Here is a 21783-nt window from a genome sequence, read left to right as displayed (position 1 = left end):
GCACATATAGAGCATGAGCAGGGAAGGAGTGAAGTGCCTGTAACGTCAACAGTGTACACCAGCATACTGCATGCTCATATTTAATCTATAGTTTAAACAGTTCCAATCTGCGAGGTGCAGTGCTTGTGCAGACGGAATGTGCAGACACAATGCACAATGTTCAATTCCACCTGCTGTGTACCCCTGGTGGTGTCATGTTTCAGAAATCATAAATGATATGCTCTCTGTTAGCTTTATCATAACAAAATTTATTTGTTCCCAGCTCCCTTTCTAGGTTCATTTTAAGAGGTCCATACAGATCAAAATGAAGCTCACGTGCTTTCTCTCATGTCTGCTGTTAAAATTTATTGGATTACATTATGCCCAAGCCTGCTTGGTAATCACGCCTGCGTGTGCATTTTCCAGCAGTATACATGGCAGGGTGCTGGAAGTATAGATGCTCTAGACAGGCTGCAAAGAATTTCAGATCTGTTCTGGGTTATAAACTGCAGCAAGAAAAATAAGAAAACTGCCTTCCCAAGCTCTTATAATGACTCATATTATACACAGCTAGAATTTCAAAATATTGCAGTCGTATTTTTTTTTTTAAAAGATACTGCAGCAACAATCATCAACATTCGTAATATATTAAGAATTACTCCTCATCAGCTTTCTCCTCAAACTTCGCTATAAAACAAAAAAATGAGGATTTATTAGACACAGCAGTGCTGTCTCGATTTCTGCAGCCAGGAAACTCCAGGTTGCTGTTTGCTTGTTTTTTATGCAATGGCAACATTTGGAATTCCTACAGAAATTGTACTTTTTTTGGTGGTTGCAGCAAGTGATGAAAGGATGCAGGAAGCATTAAGTTGGTAATGCAAATGGGATGCCATGGGAAAGAGACTTTGCATTAGGCTATGTGCAACGTTGGCAGATTCTGCTTTCATAGCAAGCAGGCGGTCCCAGTTTTCAAGAAGTTTAGGGCAGGGTCTTATTCAAGCCAAGAAAGCAGTGGAAGCAGAACCAGAAGCACTTTGGGGGTCAAGGAGAAGGGGGAAAGGCAGGAAGTTGGCACAGGAATAAGAGTTATGGCAGGGCAGAAAGGAGGTTTTGAAAACATAGACTCAAGAGTGCCATAAGTAGGATTTGCAGTACAAATTTGCTTAGACTCAGTTTTATGGATGAGGAATCCTTAGGTGGTGGACATATTTATATACTACTAGTGCTAATAATAATGATTATTTATATGCCACCCATCGAACTGGGTTACCCCAGCCAATCTAGGCAGCTTTCAATAGATTAAAATACAGCAGTAAAAATCACTAGTAGGTAACTCATCCTATTGTAGTTTTGGGGAATAGAGAACAGGGATATAAATCCAAGGTTGAAGCCATTGCACTGTATTTACCCACTTCTATAGATCCAGGTTTAGTATTCAAAAATGGCCCATCAACTGCTGCTTCTCAGCACAGGACATTGAGTGCAGGCTGTTCAGTTACTCAACTTTTTGCAGACAGTGGCCTCATTGAAATATAATGATGAACTGTTATTTTTCAAAACATAAATGAGACAGTGCAAGCCTTGGGTTTGAGTGGCCACTTTCCAGTCTCTTCTTTTGCACAAGTACAGTGAGGAGATTGGAAGATTTCACCTCCATCTCCAACTGACCACAGTTTAATGTTACATCCAAATCCTAAACTGTAGCTAATCTGAACTAAGGTGTATGGACACCAGTCAGCATCATAAAGTGAGGTTTGCATTCAGCAAAGCATAGTTAAAACTATCCACAGTTTGTCCAGCTTATGACATAACACTAATTGGCCGTTAATTAAAAAATGGAAGTGAAAGCTTCTCATTTTCCTCCAGGACTGACCCAAGCCATCTTGTTGTCTGAAGCACATAGCAACATGTTCCACACACCCCTTTTCATGTACAGAAACTAACTAGCAGTTAAGTCTTGCTTTAACACATACAATGTGATAGCATCTGTCTGTATGTATATCTCTGTGCACCTGAGGACAGCAGGCTAGTTTAGGCATATTGCACACATATTTCTAATCTCCAATGGAGGGGAATTGTTGAGGAACAGAACCTCAGGAGGAACTTAAAGGGACTACTGCAACCTCCTCTAGCATCTGCACCTGAGATAATTGCCTTACTCTGCCTAGCGGTAGGCTGGCAGTGCTTCTCATGGCAGTGCAAAGCAGAACAGGGAAGGTGTGAGCCTGAGGTTTGCACAGGAACATCGATGTAACAGTAAACCATAGTTTATTATTACATCCAAACAAAGCTAGTACGAGCATGCTTTCAAGCATTTCAGCACAATTCTAAAGTACAGAAACATTGCCTTTTCAAAACAATGATCCTCAATACTCTGTACATTCTATATTTCAACCAGATTGCTAGGTTATACATTGGCTGCATGTTGCAATTACAGTTGTACCATATTTCTCAAGTTCTGCTAGTGACGACTTTTCGCCTAAGAAATGCAATACAATTTGCCGCTAATTTAAGTTCAAAATAATATTACAAAAATGTTTATGCAGACTCATCCTAATCAATTAAATGTGCCTGGTTATTAAACCCGAATTTGTAAAGGAGCAGATAAGCCAAGCGCTTTCCCTGAAATAAATTGATAATTGCATCTTCACATTTTCAGGGGTCAGGGGCAAAGCATTGCACTGATTGAGCTAAAGGGAAATATCAGATTAACAATTAATTAGTGTGTTCCCACTCTGTGTTGTAGGGAGATGCATTAATCGGAGGCTGCTTTGCAATGGAGATGATGACTGTGGGGATCAGTCAGATGAAAGAAATTGTAAGAAAGTGTATAAAAAGTGCAGCCAGGAGATGGAACAATACTGGGGAATACAAATGCTAGCAAGTGGGTAAGCAGTTCCATTATATTTCCAGAAACAGGATTGTTGCCAAATGGAACAATTTGCAGTTCTACCTTTAGAACTGAGGTGGGAACCATTTTTTCAGCTTGAGGGTCACATTCACTTCTGGGCAATCTTCCCCAGAGCTATATGCCAATGGTGGGTGGGACCAGAGGTAAAAGTAGGCGGAGCAACAAATGTAAAATTTACCTTTATTCAGCAGGCTAGTTTCTGCACCTGCCCACCCCTACCCTACATTCAGACCACCATGAGGAATTAACAGAGTTCAAGGAAACATTCCAAAAACACTCAAGGAGGGTGTGAAACTAGGCTGGTGAGGCTGTGGCCTGGGAAGAGATGAGGTGATCAGGGAGGGGAAAAGGCTTTGGGGATTCTCAAGGGCCAGATAAATAGGCCTAGAAGTCCATATTTGGCTCAGGGGCCTGGCTGAGATTTCACATTCCTGCTTTAGAAGAGAAGAACTATCAACAAATTCTATGACTGCTTAGAGAAAAGGGGGATTTTGAGACACATTCTCATACTTCCTAGAAAAGTAGCCATGATACCCTCTTGCAGCAGAATTTTACAACAGGTCTTAGAAACTTTTTAGCTCCATCTGAACCTTCATCAGCTCATGGGAAGAATCTACTTCACCACCACCTGTTCATTACCCAGGTGAGGGAACAGCTTTTAAATGAAACATGGAACCAAAGAATTACAGCAAGCTTAGATATTATTTTAATAGCTCAACTTAACATGGTTGTTCTAGCCGAACCACCACTTCAGAAAAAGGTCTGACCAGAGTAAAAACAGAACAAAGCTTATATTGTAGCTCAAACACAGCACACAAAGAGTTATAAAACATTGAAACATTCCTAAACATCCTTCTACAAACATTCCTGTCCCTATCTGTTCCTTGGAACCTCTCAAGGAGATGCCGGATTTCTTCACCCCGATGCTATCTCAAAGCAGAAGTAGCAGAACATCCTGAGTGACCATTTGTGCTACTTTCAGGGTCAGATAGGAAAGGAGTTTATCGCAAGAGTCATAAAATGCAGGCACACCAAAACAGGACTAATACATTCTAGCCAAAGGTCCAATACAATTAATAGTGGAACGTTTTTAAAATAAAAAAATTCTATACCCTGGGTGTCCCAAACCCCTGGCCTACCTGGTGGCAAGTCAGTATGTCAAGTTCCCAGTCCAGGGTCAGTCCACATGCCCAAAGTCCCACAGAGATCCTGGAGCATCAACATGGGCAGTTACTTGAGCAGACACAGCACCTCAATGATTGCAGCATCTGGGCTTAACGAGGCAAATGACCCTCACCTGTTCTGGGCCTACTCCAGCTGAAGAATCACATAGCGAGCTCCACCTGGCCAGCTAGGGAGATGGGCTGTGGGTTATTGCCTGCCCCAGCCTCCAAGACAGATTCTGCTGCTGCTCCTTACACCTCAGAGCCTGCTGTGGAGACAGAGACCCCTCTGGTGATGGGTCCTGCTGCTCTGTTTCCTGTGCACTGACCCCTGCTCCCATCCCCTCTGGAAAGCACAGTAGCTGCAATCTGGTATAGATAATGCTGAACTGACTGAGCCAACGGTCTGACTTCAGTATAAGGCAACTTGCTATGTTTCTATTGCATATACTATAGCCTCCCTCACACACAAGGCCCTGTCCACCTATATATACATCTAGAAAGGAAGCAATGGAACAGGTTTTAACTGTTTCAGGTTTTAACCATTTTAACTCTCATGGACTGCCACACCTGACTGCTGGGTTCTGTTCAGCTTAGTGGGTTACAAGTAGTGCAAGTATGAAAAAATTCATAATACATCCAGGTTCTCTCCTGGATGATAACAGAATATAATTTGTTCACTGTGTCTGGGAAAATCAGTATGCTTGATAGACAGACCCAGTTTTGACTCCCTCCCATTTGCTGCATTACTGCTTTTTAAAAAATTGTGTAGTTTTTCCAAGGCCAAAACAGGCCTCATATGAACTAAAAGATGTTGCCAAAAGAAGATGTATAACTTACTTTGAATAACCAATGTCTAAGCACGGCAACTTTATCCATTTCCCTTCTCCCCAGATTAAATATTTTCACAAACGACCTGGAAGGATGGGTTTTAGACTATAAATACTATGCTGGAGCATGTTCTCCCCAGTATATTGGAGACACCAATTTCAGAAAACCATACAATGTAGAAAGCTATTTGGCAGAGGTATGTATTAAAGAGCTGTACGTGCAGTTAAAATTCCTCGGATTGTTGATACATCAAGTCATTTATTAAAGTGAAAATAATGCTCAACCAAATATTTATGTTTTATGCTTACGTGTTTTATGTGAAGTCCGAGTCACTTGGGCTTCCTCAAGTACTCTACATATGTGTGTTAGAGATAATCCAGAAGACCTCTTCACTGATAATATCAGGTATTATGAGTTGCATTTTTCCTTCATAAGGAAGATTTTTCACATTTTCAGCAAAGCAGCTAAGGATTCTGTCTCTCTTTTAATGAATCAGCAATACATATTTTTGTAATATATTGTTGAGGCACTTAACTTTCTACCAACCAGCCATATGCCTTATGTGTAAAACATGTCTGCATGTGGACAACTATGTATTTATTTAATTATGAATGCCATTTATTTGCTGTCATATACAGAATATTGGTTTGCAATAAATTTATTTATTGGTTTTATTGGTTTGCAATAAATATATAGAATGAAAACTACAAAAATTATGATAACTTTAGGCGTGGAATCAGGATACAAAAAGTTCCTTATTCATGTTTTTTGTTTAGACCAAAGGCAAATATGAATTTGCGTTGACTGAATATGAATCTTATTCACGTTTTGAAGAGAATGTCTCCAAGGCAAAAGCGGAACAACAAAGCTTCAGCATTGGCATAAAAATACCAGGCATGTTTGAAGTTGGTTACAGTAAGGATGACCAGAGGTACCAGAAGTACATTCAGAGGACAAAACGATTTTCTTCAACGGTAAACATGCTTCTCCATAACTCTAGGTTCATTTTAGTGAACATGGACAGTTTTAGAAACACTGTGTACTGTCTTTTGAAGTTAGGAAAAGTAAGGGTGTTTTTAGTTTTGCTCAAATGTTTTCACACCACATTTAGAGCTGAAAATCACTATATTCAGAGATTTCTTTCTGTTGTCACATCACCCTTTCTGAATTAGCTCCAAAACAATGGTTCAGGTCTGGGATCATTCTGACACATTACTCAGTCCACACCATACATTAAAGCACGATCTTCGCACTTCAAACAGTCATGGCTTCCTTTAAAGAATACTGGAAGCTATAGATTATTAAGGGTGCTTAAAGTTGTTCGGAGACCCTTGTTTCCCTCACAGAGCTACAGTTCTCAGAGTGGTTTAACAATCCATCTCTCTTCAGTGGCATGTCTGGAAATTATAGATCTAGGAGGATAAATTAGGGGTCTCCAACCAACTCTCAGCACCCCTACAAAACTACATCTCCCAGAATTCTTGGGGGGAAGCCATAGCTCTTTGAAGTCGGTTCGTAGTGCTTTAAATGTGTGATGTAGATGCAGCTACAGTGACTTACTGGGTCACATTTTCTGCAGTCCTGGCTTCATATATAGGATTTCCATGTTGTCACCGGTGTCAGTGTTGACCACCTAGGGGGCCCTGAATCCAAACACTCTTATCTGCTTTCCCCTCCCAAACAGATGATCCATTTTATTTTATTTTATTTTTAAAGTATGTTTTTATTGATTTATTATAAACCTATATGCCAACTATCACATAACCTCATGCCCCAAGGGGGAATGAAGAAGATACAGTAACAACTTTTTTCTAAATGAGTTGTTGTATTTATTGTATGGTAATCTTTTCCCCTTTTTCTTTTTAAAGTGATGCCTATCTTTGTCATAACCTTATGTCAACCACTTTGTGAGGTCTGCCTGAAAAGTGATCTATATATACTTTAAAAACAAACAGCCATACAAACAATAACAGAATGCTACACAGATCCATAATTTCAGGGAGGTTCCATGGAAAGAAAGTTGTGCAGTGATGTATATGGGCAGCAAGCATATATATTGTGAAGGAATTGGAATGAATGTCTGTGGAGGGATGTATGCAAAAGATCTGGCCATGTAAAAGTGTGCATTTTCGTTTATTGGATAAGGCTACAGGGGATGTGTGAGAGTACCCTACAGGTATGATCGGAATTTGACTGGAAGGCTGGGTTCAAAGCCCTGATGCCCCACTGCTCACTTCTGCTTAAGAATCTGTTTCTCCAAGGGTACTTTCTGAGATGGCTGCCTTCCTGTCCTTGGAATTTCCAGAGGGATGTCAGCATGTGCATAAAAGGCCATGCTAATGTTAGACTGGTGAAACAAGACAGGTGCTGTCAGTTCAGAATATGGCAATAGAAGCAAAGAAACCAAGCTATTCCACTGCAGGGCAGTCATGACAGTAATATATAATGAAAACTGCTTGCAGGCCTTACATAGTTTAATTATAGACTGAAGCAAGCCGATTCACCTTGGAAGAGTCGGTGCATCCACTGAAATGCCTTGTTCAGGAAAGCAGTGTGGGTTGTATGAAATACTCGCAGTTTCATTGCGGGAGGATGATACTGATCCATGTAGAATTTATTTCAAAACAAACCACTTGATACTTAAAAAGCGGGACTGGATTTCAGCACTACAAAATCTTCAAATTCTTCAGCTCACAAAATTATGGGGAGAAGAAACCTTATTATCACTGATATGAAAAAATATTTTTTTTAAAAAAAATGGTTATAAGATTTAGATACTTAGGCAACACAATTATCAGGGGAGTTTTCCAGCTGAAACTCAGCCTCTCAGGTACCATTGCCATTTTAAGAGAATGAGGGAGGCATTCATGGTGACGGCACCTCTTTTTCTAGAAAAATAGCACTGACAATTATTATTATTATTTTTATCAAGTGCATTAGGAAATTTGATTCAGTGCCAGAATAATTAGTGTACTTTTAATTCCCTAATTAAACTTGAAGATTTATTTCAATGAATGAATCATGTGAATACAGTTAGCTATACATATATCCCCCCTCCCCCCCATGTAAAATATACATCTAGTTGGCACAACTTTCTTGAAGGTTACTCTACTATTACATTTTCTCATATTTTTGGCTTAGACATGAGTCTGGATATCTTTGTCGCAAAGTCCATAGACTACCATACAACCCAGTGTTATTTCTGGCTTCACCCAAGGCAAAATGATTATTCAGTAGGGTTGGTGGGGCAGCACAGAACAGGCTTGTGAACCATGGCAGACTTGGGTACTATGGCACCCTGTGCAAAGCCAATATTTGGCACGCTCCACTGCCTTCCCAAAAGCAGTTGCAGAGCCCTCCCACAGCCTTCCCAAAGCTGGAAAAGCACTAACTAGGCTTTAGGAAGGAAAAGGAAGGACTCTAAGAGCCTCATATTTCCTTCCCAAAGCCCACTGCCTCACTTGCTGGGCTTTGAGATGGTGCCCCCTCTTTGCACCATCCTAAATCCACTCCTGCTAGTTACCCAATGCAGAGGGCCATGTATGATTAGGCAGTGGGTCAAAAGCAGCCTGAGGAGCACATCTCAGACATTTCTGAACATGAAAGGAGGTAAAAGTCATGCTTCTTGGAGGCTATGCAAAGTGACTGGGGAATGTGCATATTGCTCGGAGAATGTACAAAATGCAGCCAAAATAACAGCTGGAGAATGTACAAAATTCAGTCAATCTATGCACATTTCTCAAAGCCTGTTGGGGAGTATGTATATTGACTAGGAAATGTGTACAGTTCTCTTTTCATGGAAGGATTATGTGCAGGTTCTCCAGGAGACCTGATGAATGGGTGCAATGAATGTGTTCCCGCCCCCCATCTTTTATGACAATACCTGTGCTTTCTAGAAACAACTAAAGATGCTGCTGTTCCAACCAACTTTTCCAACCTTAGGTATTCATTTTGTATCATTTTAAAACCTATTTTCAGTTGTTTTTGTACCGTTTTAAAATCTATTTGTAGTGGTTTATAAGTCACCTTGAAACAAATGTAAAAGGTAATAAATCAATCAAAGCAGCAGCAGCATCACCTGTACATTTATTTCATACTGAGGTTCAGTGTGATATATTTTTCATATTTTATTGTATTTCCAAAATGTATTTAATGCAAGCAGCAACACAGATTGTTGTAAAAATGTCTATGGATGTATAAATATATAGGGGGGCCTGTAATGCAATGGTGGAAGACTTTACAAATATCCTATCTCTCATTTGAATGCATTTGCTTCAATTTAGTCTAGAAAATTTATTCATGCCCGTTCTGAACTGGAAGTTGCCCAATATAAACTGAAGAGTCGGAATTTAATGCTTCACCATGAGTTCTTCCAGAGACTTCTTCGCTTGCCTTTAGAGTACAGTTATGGGGAATATCGAGAACTCTACAGAGACTACGGAACACATTACATTACTGAAGCTACCCTTGGTGGAATTTATGAATATACTTTGATCTTGAATGATGAGAAGCTTCAAAGTGCAGGTATGTGGGCAGAGACGGCTGTAGACAAACCAGATTGTTTTATGCTGACATGGAACAATGTTCTGAACCCAGCATAGGTATTTGACATCACACAAGGTGGCATATTTGAGTAAAGCAATAGTTACCTGCTTAATTCATTTTCCTGCAAAGAGAATTGTTTGTTTGATTTAGCTGGATGCTGACTGTCAGGCTCTTTCAATGAGAAAGCAACAAATATTTGTGATTACATGTCTGTATCTTTCTGCTGGTGACTTTGTTATTATTTGCTCAGATTTTAAAACCATCTGTCTGATCTGAGCATTTACTATTATTATGTGTGATGCTGCTAATCCCACTATCTTAGACTCCCAAACCCAATGGACCTGGTTATCATTTTGACACAGAACTTTCAAGGCCTAACCATTTGGCTTGTAGCTCTGTACATTTACATTGGGGGCCTTGGAAACTTGCATATATATTATTTAATCTTTTAATCTAGAATTTAATTCCTGAGTATGAAACAAGATAAATAAAGGCAATGTAACAAGTCATGTTGATATTTAATTCCTTAAGGAACAAGGAAGGTATTTATCTGACACCATGCCTTCTTGTATAAAGTATTCATTTCCCTCACCCCCAAGAGTTGAGATGAAGTAATGAGGTTACAGGACCGGCCACCAAGAAAGGCAAAATTGTCATTCATAAGAAGTTGGTGATGGCTCCAGTTCTCTTTAATGGAATTCTTTCCCAAAGGAGGGGTGACAGATGCATACAATTGGCCTTTCTGGAAAGTCTAAAAAGCTTCTAATTCTGCCAGGCTGTTCTGTTGTTTTAGCTCCAGGTTTTAATACGGACTCCGTTTTTGTTTTGTTTTTACATTTTAGTGTGTGATTGTTGATATTGTTGCTTTTATTATTTTAGATCAATGCAAACCACTTGAAGGTGTGAATTATTTTTTTAAAAAAAATCCCAGCATTTCTAACAAGGAAGTAATAAGTAATAAGTGGAAATTTAGTGTGGGATATTGTTACATAGGTTGGTATCATGCAGAAATATCTGCAATGTTTCGTGTTTCCTATGTTGCTTCTGTATGATGACTATGGCCTATAAGCATCACAGAAATGATGGTCATTTAAGCTACAATCCAGTACCAGGGAGGAAGCCGCATTTAACTTTGTGGGACATACTTTGTGCACACAGGGGTGTATAAGGTTGCACTGTTAAAGTATTTTTTCAACCACTTGAAAATGGCTCGGAAACACTTTCCAAGAACAATAAAGTGGCTAAATCCATTGATAAAATCTGAAGCTAACCCCCTCTCAATCTTGTAGGTTCTCTAAGGTTTCTAGTTGTGCCACTCCTCTCCATTTCTGTAAGCATACAGATCGTAGGACTCTGAGGAGCGGTAAATAATTTACTGGGACGACTCTCCTATCTGACATTGCTCTTACTGCTTGATGGATGGTGCTTTCACAAGGGCTAGTGTTTGTTGTGTAGAACAAAGAGAGCTTTGGGCTGTTAATCAATAGCTTCAGTCTCTTGTTTACCCATTGGCAACGGGAGCTTGACAAACTGTCTGTAGAAGGACTTACTGGATTCCTCTCTATGACATGCAGTGACTCGGATCCAGAGAAGTCCATGCACACAAACAAAGCATTTCTGTGCAACCAACATTTCTCTAGTGGCTGATGCTCTGGAAGTCCCGCAGCATTTTCCAGGGAGTTTTCGGGGGATGTGGGAGCTCAGGAGATAGGAAGCTGTAAAATTCCTGGTCATGAAGATTCAGTGCTTCCAATCTCATGCAATCTGTTTTCTCATTTATTGGATAGCAAGAAGATAGGACAGGGATGGGGAACTACTAGCCTTTAGGCCATATCTGGGCCATGACACATCTAGTCTGTGGCCTCTCCACCTCAGCCCTGCACACCCCAGCATAGAAATCCCATTGGAGCCTATGAGAGCTTTCCCCACCCCAAACCCAATCTAAGCATGATTGCTTTGTGAAGGGTGCTATTTTCATTGGAAACACAGGTGTGGAGGGAGAGAATAGAATAGAATAGAATAGAATAGAATAGAATAGAATAGAATAGAATAGAATAGAATACACTACTATTGTTAGTGAAGAATTTATCCTTCATTGTGTGTATGTTTAGATGATAGATGATAGATAGATATAGATAGATATTGATATTGATATTGATATTGATATTGATATTGATATTGATATTGATATTGATATTGATATTGATATATAGATAGTAGCCCAAGTCTTTCTCTAAGGGCCAAGGTAGATGTGATATTTATTGCATACTTTGGCATTGTGCAGCTGTTTTTTGTTTGTTTAACAAATAGTTGGGGAGCTTTAACTCGTCATTGTTCGCCTCATGCACAAACCCCATCCCCACTATTTGCAAGGGGGAGAAAGCTCGCGTTGGTGCTAATGACAGCTTTCCTCCCACTGGAAATAGCAGGAACAGAGGGTTGATTCCATCAAGACCATGGTAAAGGAATGGGTTAAACTCCCCCTCCTTCCAATTAGACAGGTAGGCACCTGTTTTTATATGGCCTTCTGGGGTGTTCTCTAGCAGTTTTCTGCTTAAAGGTAAAGGTAAAGCGACCCCTGACTGTTAGGTCCAGTCGTGGACAATTCTGGGGTTGCGGCGCTCATCTCACTTCATTGGCCGAGGGAGCCGGCGTACAGCTTCTGGGTCATGTGGCCAGCATGACTAAGCCGCTTCTGGCGAACCAGAGCAGCGCACAGAAACGCCGTTTACCTTCCCGCCGGAGCGGTACCTATTTATCTACTTGTACTTTGACGTGCTTTCGAACTGCTAGGTTGGCAGGTGCAGGGACCGAGCAATGGGAGCTCACCCCATCACAGGTGTTCGAACCGCCAACCTTCTGATCGGCAAGCCCTAGGCTCTGTGGTTTAACCCACAGTGCCACCCGCGTCCCACTGTTTTCTGCTTACCCAGTGCCAATTGGGAGGAGCCTTGGCTTAGTGGTGGAAAACATCTGCTTTGCATACAGAGGGTCTTAGGTTCAATCCCCAGCATCTCCAGGTAGGGCTGGGATTGTTAGCTACCTGAAATGCTGGAGAGTCATTGTAGACAATGCAGAGGTAGATAGAACAAAGGTCTCACTCAATATAAGGCAGCTTCTTTTGTTCCTATGATCCTTCTTTTGTTCCTATGATTTTCTCTCTCTGTTGCTATTCCCAGCAACGTGGATCCAGAGGGTCAGGAGACACTCGGAGCAGCTGGGGTTGGGTGCATTCTTCCTGATAGTGGAAGTGAAGTGTCATACACTCACACAGATTTCGGATCCAAACCTGTTTCTTTTAATAAATATTGTGTTCTCTCTCTCTCTCTCTCTCTCTCTCTCTCTCTCTCTCCTTAAGGCTACTCTTTAAGTGATGTCCTGTCTTGTACAAATCACGGAGTCAAAGTTGGTGCAAATATTTATGGTGTTTATCTATCGGCTGGAATATCAATTGCAGGTTGTGATGCCATTTTAAAAGAAATTGGAGGTAAGTGAACCATGGTCAAGGAATGTGAACAATCCACACACTAATTTAGAAATTTCATTCATGCACAAAATACTTGTTTGAAAAAGAAAACAATTTTGTTAAAAGGTGACTGTAATTGTTGATAAAACGTGAGTTTTAAAGGAGACAGTTCTGTAAAAAGCATACTTTATTTTGAAATGTACCAGTCCATTGAAAAACAATGGGCTGCTATAATGTTTCAGTGGTTGTTACAAACATAGGAAACAGAAATTAGCAGCCCTTTTGTATATATCCTTCAAAACATACTAAAATAATAACACAAATGAAGAAAGAGAAAAGGAAGGCAAAAAAAGGACCATCAGCAGTTTACCAAAGGCACACTAAATAAATCAATTTAAAGTAATGCATGACTGATCTTTGATAGTTTTATAAAATAGTAATTATAAACAGGGCTTAAAGCGGACTTCCCCAACCTGTTGCCCTTCAGGTGTTTTAGACTACAACTTGAGTAGCCATGCTGGCTGGGGCAGACTAGTGTTGTGATCCAAAATCTCTTGAAGACAAAATCTAATCTAGCTAATCTAGAGGATCACAAAGATACAATTTAAAAAATAATTAAAAATGATTGCATAAAACAGTGAATAATTCCTTACTCACTTGAGCTCGTTGCTTATATTTCCTCTGTTTAACAATATTAAATTTAAGGTGATACGAGTGGACATTGCAGTGTCTCAAGCTGCTAAGTGGCGTGTTCCTCTTCACATTTCTGGACAACCTGGTGCAGGAATCTTGTGCTATTCAGGTCAGGGTTGGGGAAGTTTCAAGAGTGGAGAAGTCTTGATGGGCACTTTTTTTAAAAAAGTTACCTCGCCTTATCCTGCTGTGCTATACTACTAACACTTGATCAGGTGTGGATAACCTTTGGCCGTCTAAAATGGATGTTGCTAAACTATAATTCTGTCAGCCCCAGAAGGCATGCCCAATTGCCAGGGATTCTGGGAGTTGTAGTTCAGCAACATCTGGAGCACCAAAGGTTCCAGATACTTGCACTAGAGGTTTGAAAGGTTCAACCCTGAACATTTTTAAGCTTTATCATCAGGAGATTTTATTGCCAGGGAGTGTCTTTATAGATTCTGGAAAGCTTGAAAGGAAAAGAGCATTCCTTTCCCTTTCCTATCCTTCTGAAACATCCTGGGTTCATTATTAGAAGGAAGGATGGCATTCCGTCTGCAGCCTTGTATGCAGGAGGTCTTTCCACTTGTCTAAATCATTGCTTGATGTTACAGTTATCAGATGATAAATATTCATGTACGGATGCACATGTAATCTGAACTGATGTGTTTAATTGTGCCTCTACAGATAACACAGCAGAAAGGAAAGTTGTGGATGACTTTGTCGCCCTTGTTCGTGGAGGTGCAAGCGAATATATAACAACACTTGCTTACAAAGACCTGCCCACTGCAGAACTGATGCAAGAGTGGGGAGATGCTGTTCAGTACAACCCTGAAATCATCCGGATGAAGGTGATGTAAAGCAATCACAATGCTATATTGACACACTGAAATGTGTTTGGGGATACAAGGCTTGTACAAATTTGTTAAAATTTAAGTATGCGAATTTCAAATTTTCACATTGGATTTGAAACTGTGATGTAATCAAGATGGAAAAATAAATTTGATTATATAATTGAAAGAGAAAAGACATGATCAATTAAATTTCACATTAGTTTCTATCCAGAGAAATGATTGGAAGCGGTCAGTAGAAGATTACTTTACAGTGCCCTGACTTCCCCAAGGAGCTCCCATGTCTCTCCTAAGGGCTGGGTGCTCTCATGGAAGGTGTCCTCGTCCATTTTTTAAAAAAGCATTTTCCACCCAATTCAGGAGTAGAGATTGGAGGATCTGTCAATTTTGGTTCCCTCTTTCTCATTTCCCTGATCATAAATTCAGTTCTCCACATTTTGAAGCAATGTGCAATTATCCTCATGAAAATTCATTAGCATTCTCGTACAAATTTCTCTTAACACAACTTTATATGCAGCTTTAACATTTTTGCAAGCAATTTCCAAAATATATTTTTGTATGTTATTTCCCCCTGCCCCATGTCTTCATTTTTATGCACACTTGCCCCATATATATGCATTTATACAAACATTGTTTATTTGGAGAACTGCATTGCAAAAATTGGATGTGCGTATTCTGAAGTATGGCTACACGTTCATCGATTCAGCTTTAAATGAAAACTGAGTTGAATTTCTGTTCCATCCCTATTCTAGAGTGTTTACTCTGGAGGAGGAAGGGATACAAAAATCACCTTCTACTGGTCTCCTTCCATTGGCACATCTTTGGATTGAAACCTAAGGGTGGGCAAGCTGTAGTCCTTGGGTTGCGTGTAGCCCTGAGCCTCATTTCAAAAGACCCTTGTAGGCTAACAATTCAGACCTCTGGTGATAGCAATCTCTTATTCACTTGCTGGGGAGAAAGGAGAGTTCAGAAAGAGAGTGAAAGCTGGTAACAGATAAAGAGAGAGGAATTGGGCCTCTGCCCACTGGCTGGTTTGTACCTTACCCACGAGCAAGTTGGCCCCCCCAATAGGTTACCATCACAGGAGCATGGACCTTGACCCGAAAAGGTCCCCCAACTCTAGTTTAACAATAGCTATTAAAATCTGATTGCGGGGGGTGGATATCATGGATATAGTGTTCAAGTATTAACTCTGAAAACAGTGACTGTGGAGGGAAGCTGAGCTTGACTCTCTTTCAAAGGTGCCACTGATGCCCACCCACCACTTGGTTTGGGGGGAGAGTAGTGATGGTTGGCACATCTGGGTCAGACCAATGAGGGGCTCTTCTGAGCCCTGGGGTCAGTGCCAGACCTGAGCAAACACTGGTGCTGGGTCTGAGGCCCACAGCCAGCATGGTCAGTGCTAATGGAAGTTATAATCCAAAACTTGAACTTAGGTAACCTCAGTGGCCTGAAGTGCCTTTAATCAGCTGTGACAGATGCAACAACCATGGTGTTTCTGGACAAGGAAAGCATGACCACTGTAGTTCAGGCATTGATGACTTCAAGACTGGATGACTGCAATGCACTCTAAAAACCTTTTTAATTTAAAGTATATTACCACTTCTCCCCCCCTCCCCTCTCAATGTAGGTGGAGCCACTGTATGAATTAGTAACTGCCACCACCTTTGCAAATGCAAATACCCTGAAACAAAACTTGAGGCGTGCCCTGGAAGAGTTCCAACAGGAAACGAGTAGCTGTCACTGCAGTCAGTGCCAGGGCAATGGAAATGCTTTTTTGAAAGGTAAGATCTGGCCTCTCCCCTTTCATGCCCCACATCGCTGATCAGGAGAGAGTGTGCTTTTGCCCCAGCTGTCTTCGTTTTCCCATTAAATATCATGAAGGGAATATAATAAGAAGAGATATTCATTTAAATGTCACTATTGTTTCGTGGGCAGTGCAGCGAGATAGCGGACTGTGCCGCTTTGGCAAGTGGAATGTAATCTTAATCATTTACATTTAGGAAGGCTTTTCCAACTCAATTATGCATAAAACACAAAGTTGCAATCTGCTTGAAATCTCTTTCGGAAATAGCTTTGCTAAGCTTAGCAAGCTGACTAGCTCTCTGGCCATTAATTAGTGTTTCTCCCAGCTCTTGGAAGATGAAATGCCATCTGCAACTGCTAAAGACTGTTATCATTATCATCACCAGAGATTCTGCATTGAGCGCTTCCCCCACCCCCCCACTCACGTTTTGGGCTGCTCTTGCTTTGAAGATGACACTGGCTTCACTGCACAGGGGAAAGTAATTTTTGAATTGTAATAAAATGAGTCACTCGGACATATGAAGCTGTCTTCATACTTTGTTAGGGTATCGGTACATCAAGAATGATCGGTGCTGTGAGCAGCTACCCAATAAGTCTCAGTGCAAAGACAGGGAGAGAGCAAACTGTCTGATATCAAGACACACCGTTTGTCCAGCTCTGATTAGCAGTTGCTCTCCAGGGTCTCAGGGGTCTTGCACATCACCTGTTGTCAAAACACGAGGCTCACCAAGACCCTTGTAGGCAGCTATACATTGGTGGTGGGTTGCATTTGGCTTGGTGCATCACAAGTTCTGCGAGATCAGCAGTTTTCAACCTTTTGGGACTCTGACCCACCTTTAACTGAAGCATGCAACTAGGGACCCCTTTCTTTCTTTTTTCTTTACTGTCAGATCAGGCTTCAGTCTAATAGTGGCTCCTGAACAACCAGTTGAAGACTAGTGTTCGTGATAAGCATAGTTTCAACACTACTGAGATAAGGGCGAGGAGCACTCCCATTTACAACCCTCTTGCAGAAGTACAACGTCAGCTTTTCCTGTGTTGTTACTGCCACCTCTTTAGAAAGGATTGGGAAAGAGCCAACATTGTGCTGATTGCTTCCTACCCTTTCTGCACTACATTTTTTTTTTACCTGCTTCTTGAGGCTTTGTGTGTATATATAAAATGGGTTCAGAAGAATGGGTTGACTCTACCTACTGTGTTTTTCAGGGACTCACTGCGAGTGTATATGCCCCCTGGGACATCGGGGTCTTGCCTGTGAAAACACACTAAGGACAGGTAAGAGATTAAAAGGGTTTTTTTATATAAAGAAAAAGAAAAGAAAAAGAACAAACTATTGGGAGAAAATGACTACACAATGATGCATTTGTTTGTTTTTATTTAGAAGTATTTACATATGGCTTTATATTTAAACTGTCCAAAGCAATTTGGATGCTACCTATCCTTTTCTTACTCATCTAGGAAGGTTTGCCAAAGTAAAATATAATTCTATAATATGTATATTTTGTGGGTGGAGAGGGGGTGCATCTCTCAGTTCTAATGCTCTTCTGAAAGCATTGACATGCACTATCCCAGATGCTTTCCAGATGTTTTGGACTATAAATCCCATCTGCCCCAGTTAGGATGGCCAATGGTCAAGGATAGTAGGATCTGTAGTCTGCAACCGCCTGGTTGCTTTTCCTGTGCTGTACAAATCCTGAGATTGCTTAGAACTGTGTGTTCCTTTGCTTGTTACTAGTCTGGCCCCCATGCTTTCTCCCTCCCAGCTCAGGGTGACTTCCTACTATAGGAAGGAGACCTTTCAAGGTATAGATCTAGCCAGCTGACTGCCAGTCTGTGCTGTTAAAGACATCCCTCTGCAATGGTCGTCAGGCTCCTACCTGAAAAGAGATCTTTGGAAGTGTAGATTGAGTCAGTTGACAGACAGCTTGATCGGTGCCTTCGAGAACTCTTTGACACCCCAGTGCTCAGGGCTGGGCAGCCTCCTTCTTGAGGAAAGACACCTTTGAAGAAAGAATCTGCTGCAGACTGGCAGATCTGCACTTTCAGAGCTCCCCCTGCTAATGCAAACATCTGTACCTCACATGTAAACCACCTGTACCTCTTGCCTGACTATAAATATTTACGTGGCCATTTTAAGGTGTTGGGTGGGTTAAGTTATCATGAGGCTATTTCTTAGCCTCCATGTTCATGCTGTGAATTGATCTAGAGAAGGCACCTTCATGAAGTAAGTTCTCAAGCTACTACATCCTGAATAATGTTCCAGATTTTTAAATGAATCAGTAGCATGGTGTGTGATAAAGAAATGTCTTTTAGATTCAGGTGTAGTTATCAATTTCAAATCCGTCTTGCTCACAGCTAAATGTATCACTTTGATGCATGGTCACTCTCACCATATCCAAGATGTCTGCTAGTGCAGAACCTAAATAAGGAGAACTAGCAGAAGAGAGGAAGATTGACACCGGGCCAGCACCAAATCTGTAATACTTTTACAGTAACCCTGATTTTAATCTTTCATTCTCCCAGATGTTGCTATAGATGGGAACTGGAGCTGTTGGTCTAGCTGGTCTGCAGCTTCTGGAGGACAACGGACAAGAAGGCGGGAATGTAACAACCCAGCAGTGCAGAATGGTGGCAAGCCATGCATGGGGCCAAACACTGAAACTGCTTAGTGAAATATTTGAGAAGTTACTTGGAAGAGCAATAGAAGGGCCCTAAAAGCGTTTTCTATTTTCCACTAGTATTAATTCCAGTTTTTTTACTTTGTTATTATTGTTATTTAGGTAGACACTTTAAATGGCTGTGGTCTGATATAGAAACTCCCTTCAGGCATGGAGACTCTGGCAAAAGTATTGATATATGTTTTCCTATGCAGTTCAATGGATAGAGGGAATCACATTGCATGAGCAGTGTTGATGGTCCCCTTGTGCAGGACTTTTCTGTACACTTCTGAATGAATTCATATGACCTTTTAAACCAGAGTATAAATCATGTGGAAAATATAATTAATAGATACATGTTCAGAACATGCAGCAAATATATATGTTTAATATCTGCCACTGTGTTTTTTTCCATTTTGCATATATACAAAAAAGTCATCTGTTACTCTGACATCAAGAAATTCACACCTTTTTCTTTATTTGGCTGAACTTCAATCGACTATTTCCCATGAATGCCTAAAAATACACTTTTTTCTAATAGTCACTGGAGGGTGCTTCATCCTGCTGAGATAAATGAAAGCTTTAAATCTCAATCACAGCAGCCTCGTCAAATGTGAAACTTGAATCCAATGTGGTGGCGATAGACTCAGTTTCCCATTTATTGCATTGAACGTAAATTGTTTAACCAATTAGATATTGCCTTAAAGGGAGAAAAGTGAATTGTGAAGTGCTCTCAAATACCCCTGTGACACCCAATAATTTCAAAACTGTGTTATAATGATATGCTTATTCATTGGATGATTTTCCCCTGTAGATTACCCTGTATAAGAAAGACCTTCGCAAGCAACCTGGAACTGAATGTAAAAATGAAATGAAATAAATTAAAATTCATAAAGCTTATGGGCAAAAACACTTGATCCACACAAATAAAGATTAACCATTATGCTGTACACTGAGAGTCAGCATGTTGCATTAGGAGTGATGCAAAACAGACTAGGCCACCTGCTATGTGCTTTTAATTGTTGGGCAGAAGCAGTGTTGGTACAGGTGATCTCGCAGGTATCAGTGCCACTCACTAAGAGGGGGAGTCCATGACTGCATGGCCCACTGTGGGAGCACTAGGTTGTCTCCACCGATCCATCCTGACTACACCACTACTTCGCCCTGCCTCGTAAGCAAGTGGCTGTTGCTGGAAGGCTATTGCTATGGCTCTGCCACTGGTGAGCTGCTCCTGCTCTTCCATAGCTGTTTCCAGGCTCTGGGAAGCCCATTGAGCTCTCCTGCCTCCAATGACCTTCTGCTCGCAGGCCTTTGGCTTCATAAGCTGGCTCATTATGGCCACAGTAAATATGCTGGTTTTTATGCCCTTTGATTGCTGTTTTGTACTTTGCATTTTATTGCTGTTGGAAACCCAATTGGGTGAAAAGGTGAAGTCCAAATCTGAAAACTAAAAGAACAAATTCTGAGGTGCACCCACAGCCAAAGAAAACTGATTAAGTGCCAGCCATGGTCGTATCTGAAGCAAGGCATCACAATAGACCCTTTTCATGTGAGTGGTGTACAGAGAAAGAAGCAGAAAAATGATGTCCCTGGAATTTCCAGTGCTGAATTATGATTTGGAGTGTTTTTACACGAGCTCCCCCACCACCTTGGCCCAGTTTCAGAACTGCTCGTCATTTTTCGAGTGAGTAAAGAATGGAAGTTGACTGAGCTGTTTTCTGGACAAGAGTAAATTCTTTTATGTAAATTTCACCATCGTTCCTGAGCATAAATATGAAGCAAAGCTGGCAAGAGGCTGGAAGCTCACTCTGCATCTATCAATTGCATCTGCTGTTTCAAACACACACCACATCATAATGCTGAATGGCTCACTGAGCTAAAATAAATCAGGACTCATGACAGCGTGGCAGCATTGGGGAGCTGGGAGGGGGGGGCTTAGAGACTTTGCAAAAAAAAAATCAGTGAGGTGTTCATCTCATTATGAAAATGAAAGGATTGGGAATAATCAAAATATTTTCTTGGGCTTTTTCCCTAAGACCATGATATTCAGCCAATTAATTCTTTAAACAGAGCCTCAATTAATCAGGAAACAGATTTAATTTTACTATTTATTTATTTATTTATTTATTTATTTATTTAATATCCTGCCATTCTTCCCAAAGGAGCCTAGGGCAGTAAGCACTTATAAATGTATAGTGCAAGTACTTTTAAAAAGGGTGAAACTCCAAATTTATTCATTTTTTTCTCCTTTGCAATTACTCTGACAATGAGTCACCAGCGTATATTTGCTCTGGATCAGAGTGCACAATCTCTGAGCAAAGGCTTTCAGTATTACAACAAGCAATCCAGACTACCATGCAGTATATGAATTACGACAGCAGTCATTCTTGATGGGGATTAAACCAGACAAGGGTTTTTCAGGGGGGCTCTAGATAACTCACCAGGCCCGGGGGGGGGGGGAATCAAAATATACACCACATACTTGAATCTAATGCTGGAAATGCCTCTTTGCACATGCACAAGGGTGGGGAAATGTGTCCCTCCAGATGCTGCTGGACTCCAGTTTCCATAACACCCAGCCAGCATGGTCAGGCATTACACGAGATACAGCCCAACATCTGGAGCACCAAAGGTTCCCTGTTCTTGCATAAACACACAATTTCCTCTCAGTAGAGGTTGGCAGGGTGACATTGCTCTTCCCAATGTGGAGCTCACTCCCAGCAGCTAGGAGGAGTGAGGCAGTGGGGAAGCCAGCACAGTGCAAATGCAATGGCAGGAGTGTTGGATTGGCTCTGCTGCTGCACTTGCACCATCCTGACCTCCTTCCTGCCCCAGCTCTCCTCTTCTTTGTGGTTACCAGCAGCTACCTATTCATTGGGAAGTGACTAACCACACCTACTCC

General features: G+C 41.0%; 1 protein-coding gene across 1 annotated transcript in view; it reads left to right on the top strand.

Annotated features, from left to right (window-relative positions):
* C8B (complement C8 beta chain) overlaps window positions 1-19831 on the top strand; it is a 33683-nt gene extending 13852 nt beyond the window's left edge. Inside the window, exons 4-12 of the mRNA XM_081011789.1 lie at window positions 2726-2867; window positions 4948-5080; window positions 5661-5858; window positions 9168-9408; window positions 12788-12916; window positions 14255-14418; window positions 16049-16202; window positions 17431-17499; window positions 18748-19831. Of these exons, the coding sequence (XP_080867915.1) occupies window positions 2726-2867; window positions 4948-5080; window positions 5661-5858; window positions 9168-9408; window positions 12788-12916; window positions 14255-14418; window positions 16049-16202; window positions 17431-17499; window positions 18748-18893 (1376 nt within the window). The 3' untranslated portion in view covers window positions 18894-19831. The remainder of the gene's footprint in view (window positions 1-2725; window positions 2868-4947; window positions 5081-5660; window positions 5859-9167; window positions 9409-12787; window positions 12917-14254; window positions 14419-16048; window positions 16203-17430; window positions 17500-18747) is intronic.
* Window positions 19832-21783: the final 1952 nt, after the last annotated feature.

The sequence above is a fragment of the Podarcis pityusensis genome (genome assembly GCF_964106645.2).
Source record: "Podarcis pityusensis genome assembly, chromosome: 6".
Lineage (NCBI taxonomy): Eukaryota > Metazoa > Chordata > Lepidosauria > Squamata > Lacertidae > Podarcis > Podarcis pityusensis.
The sequence above is the reverse complement of the archived record's forward strand: the minus strand, read 5'-3'. Positions and strand labels throughout refer to the sequence as shown.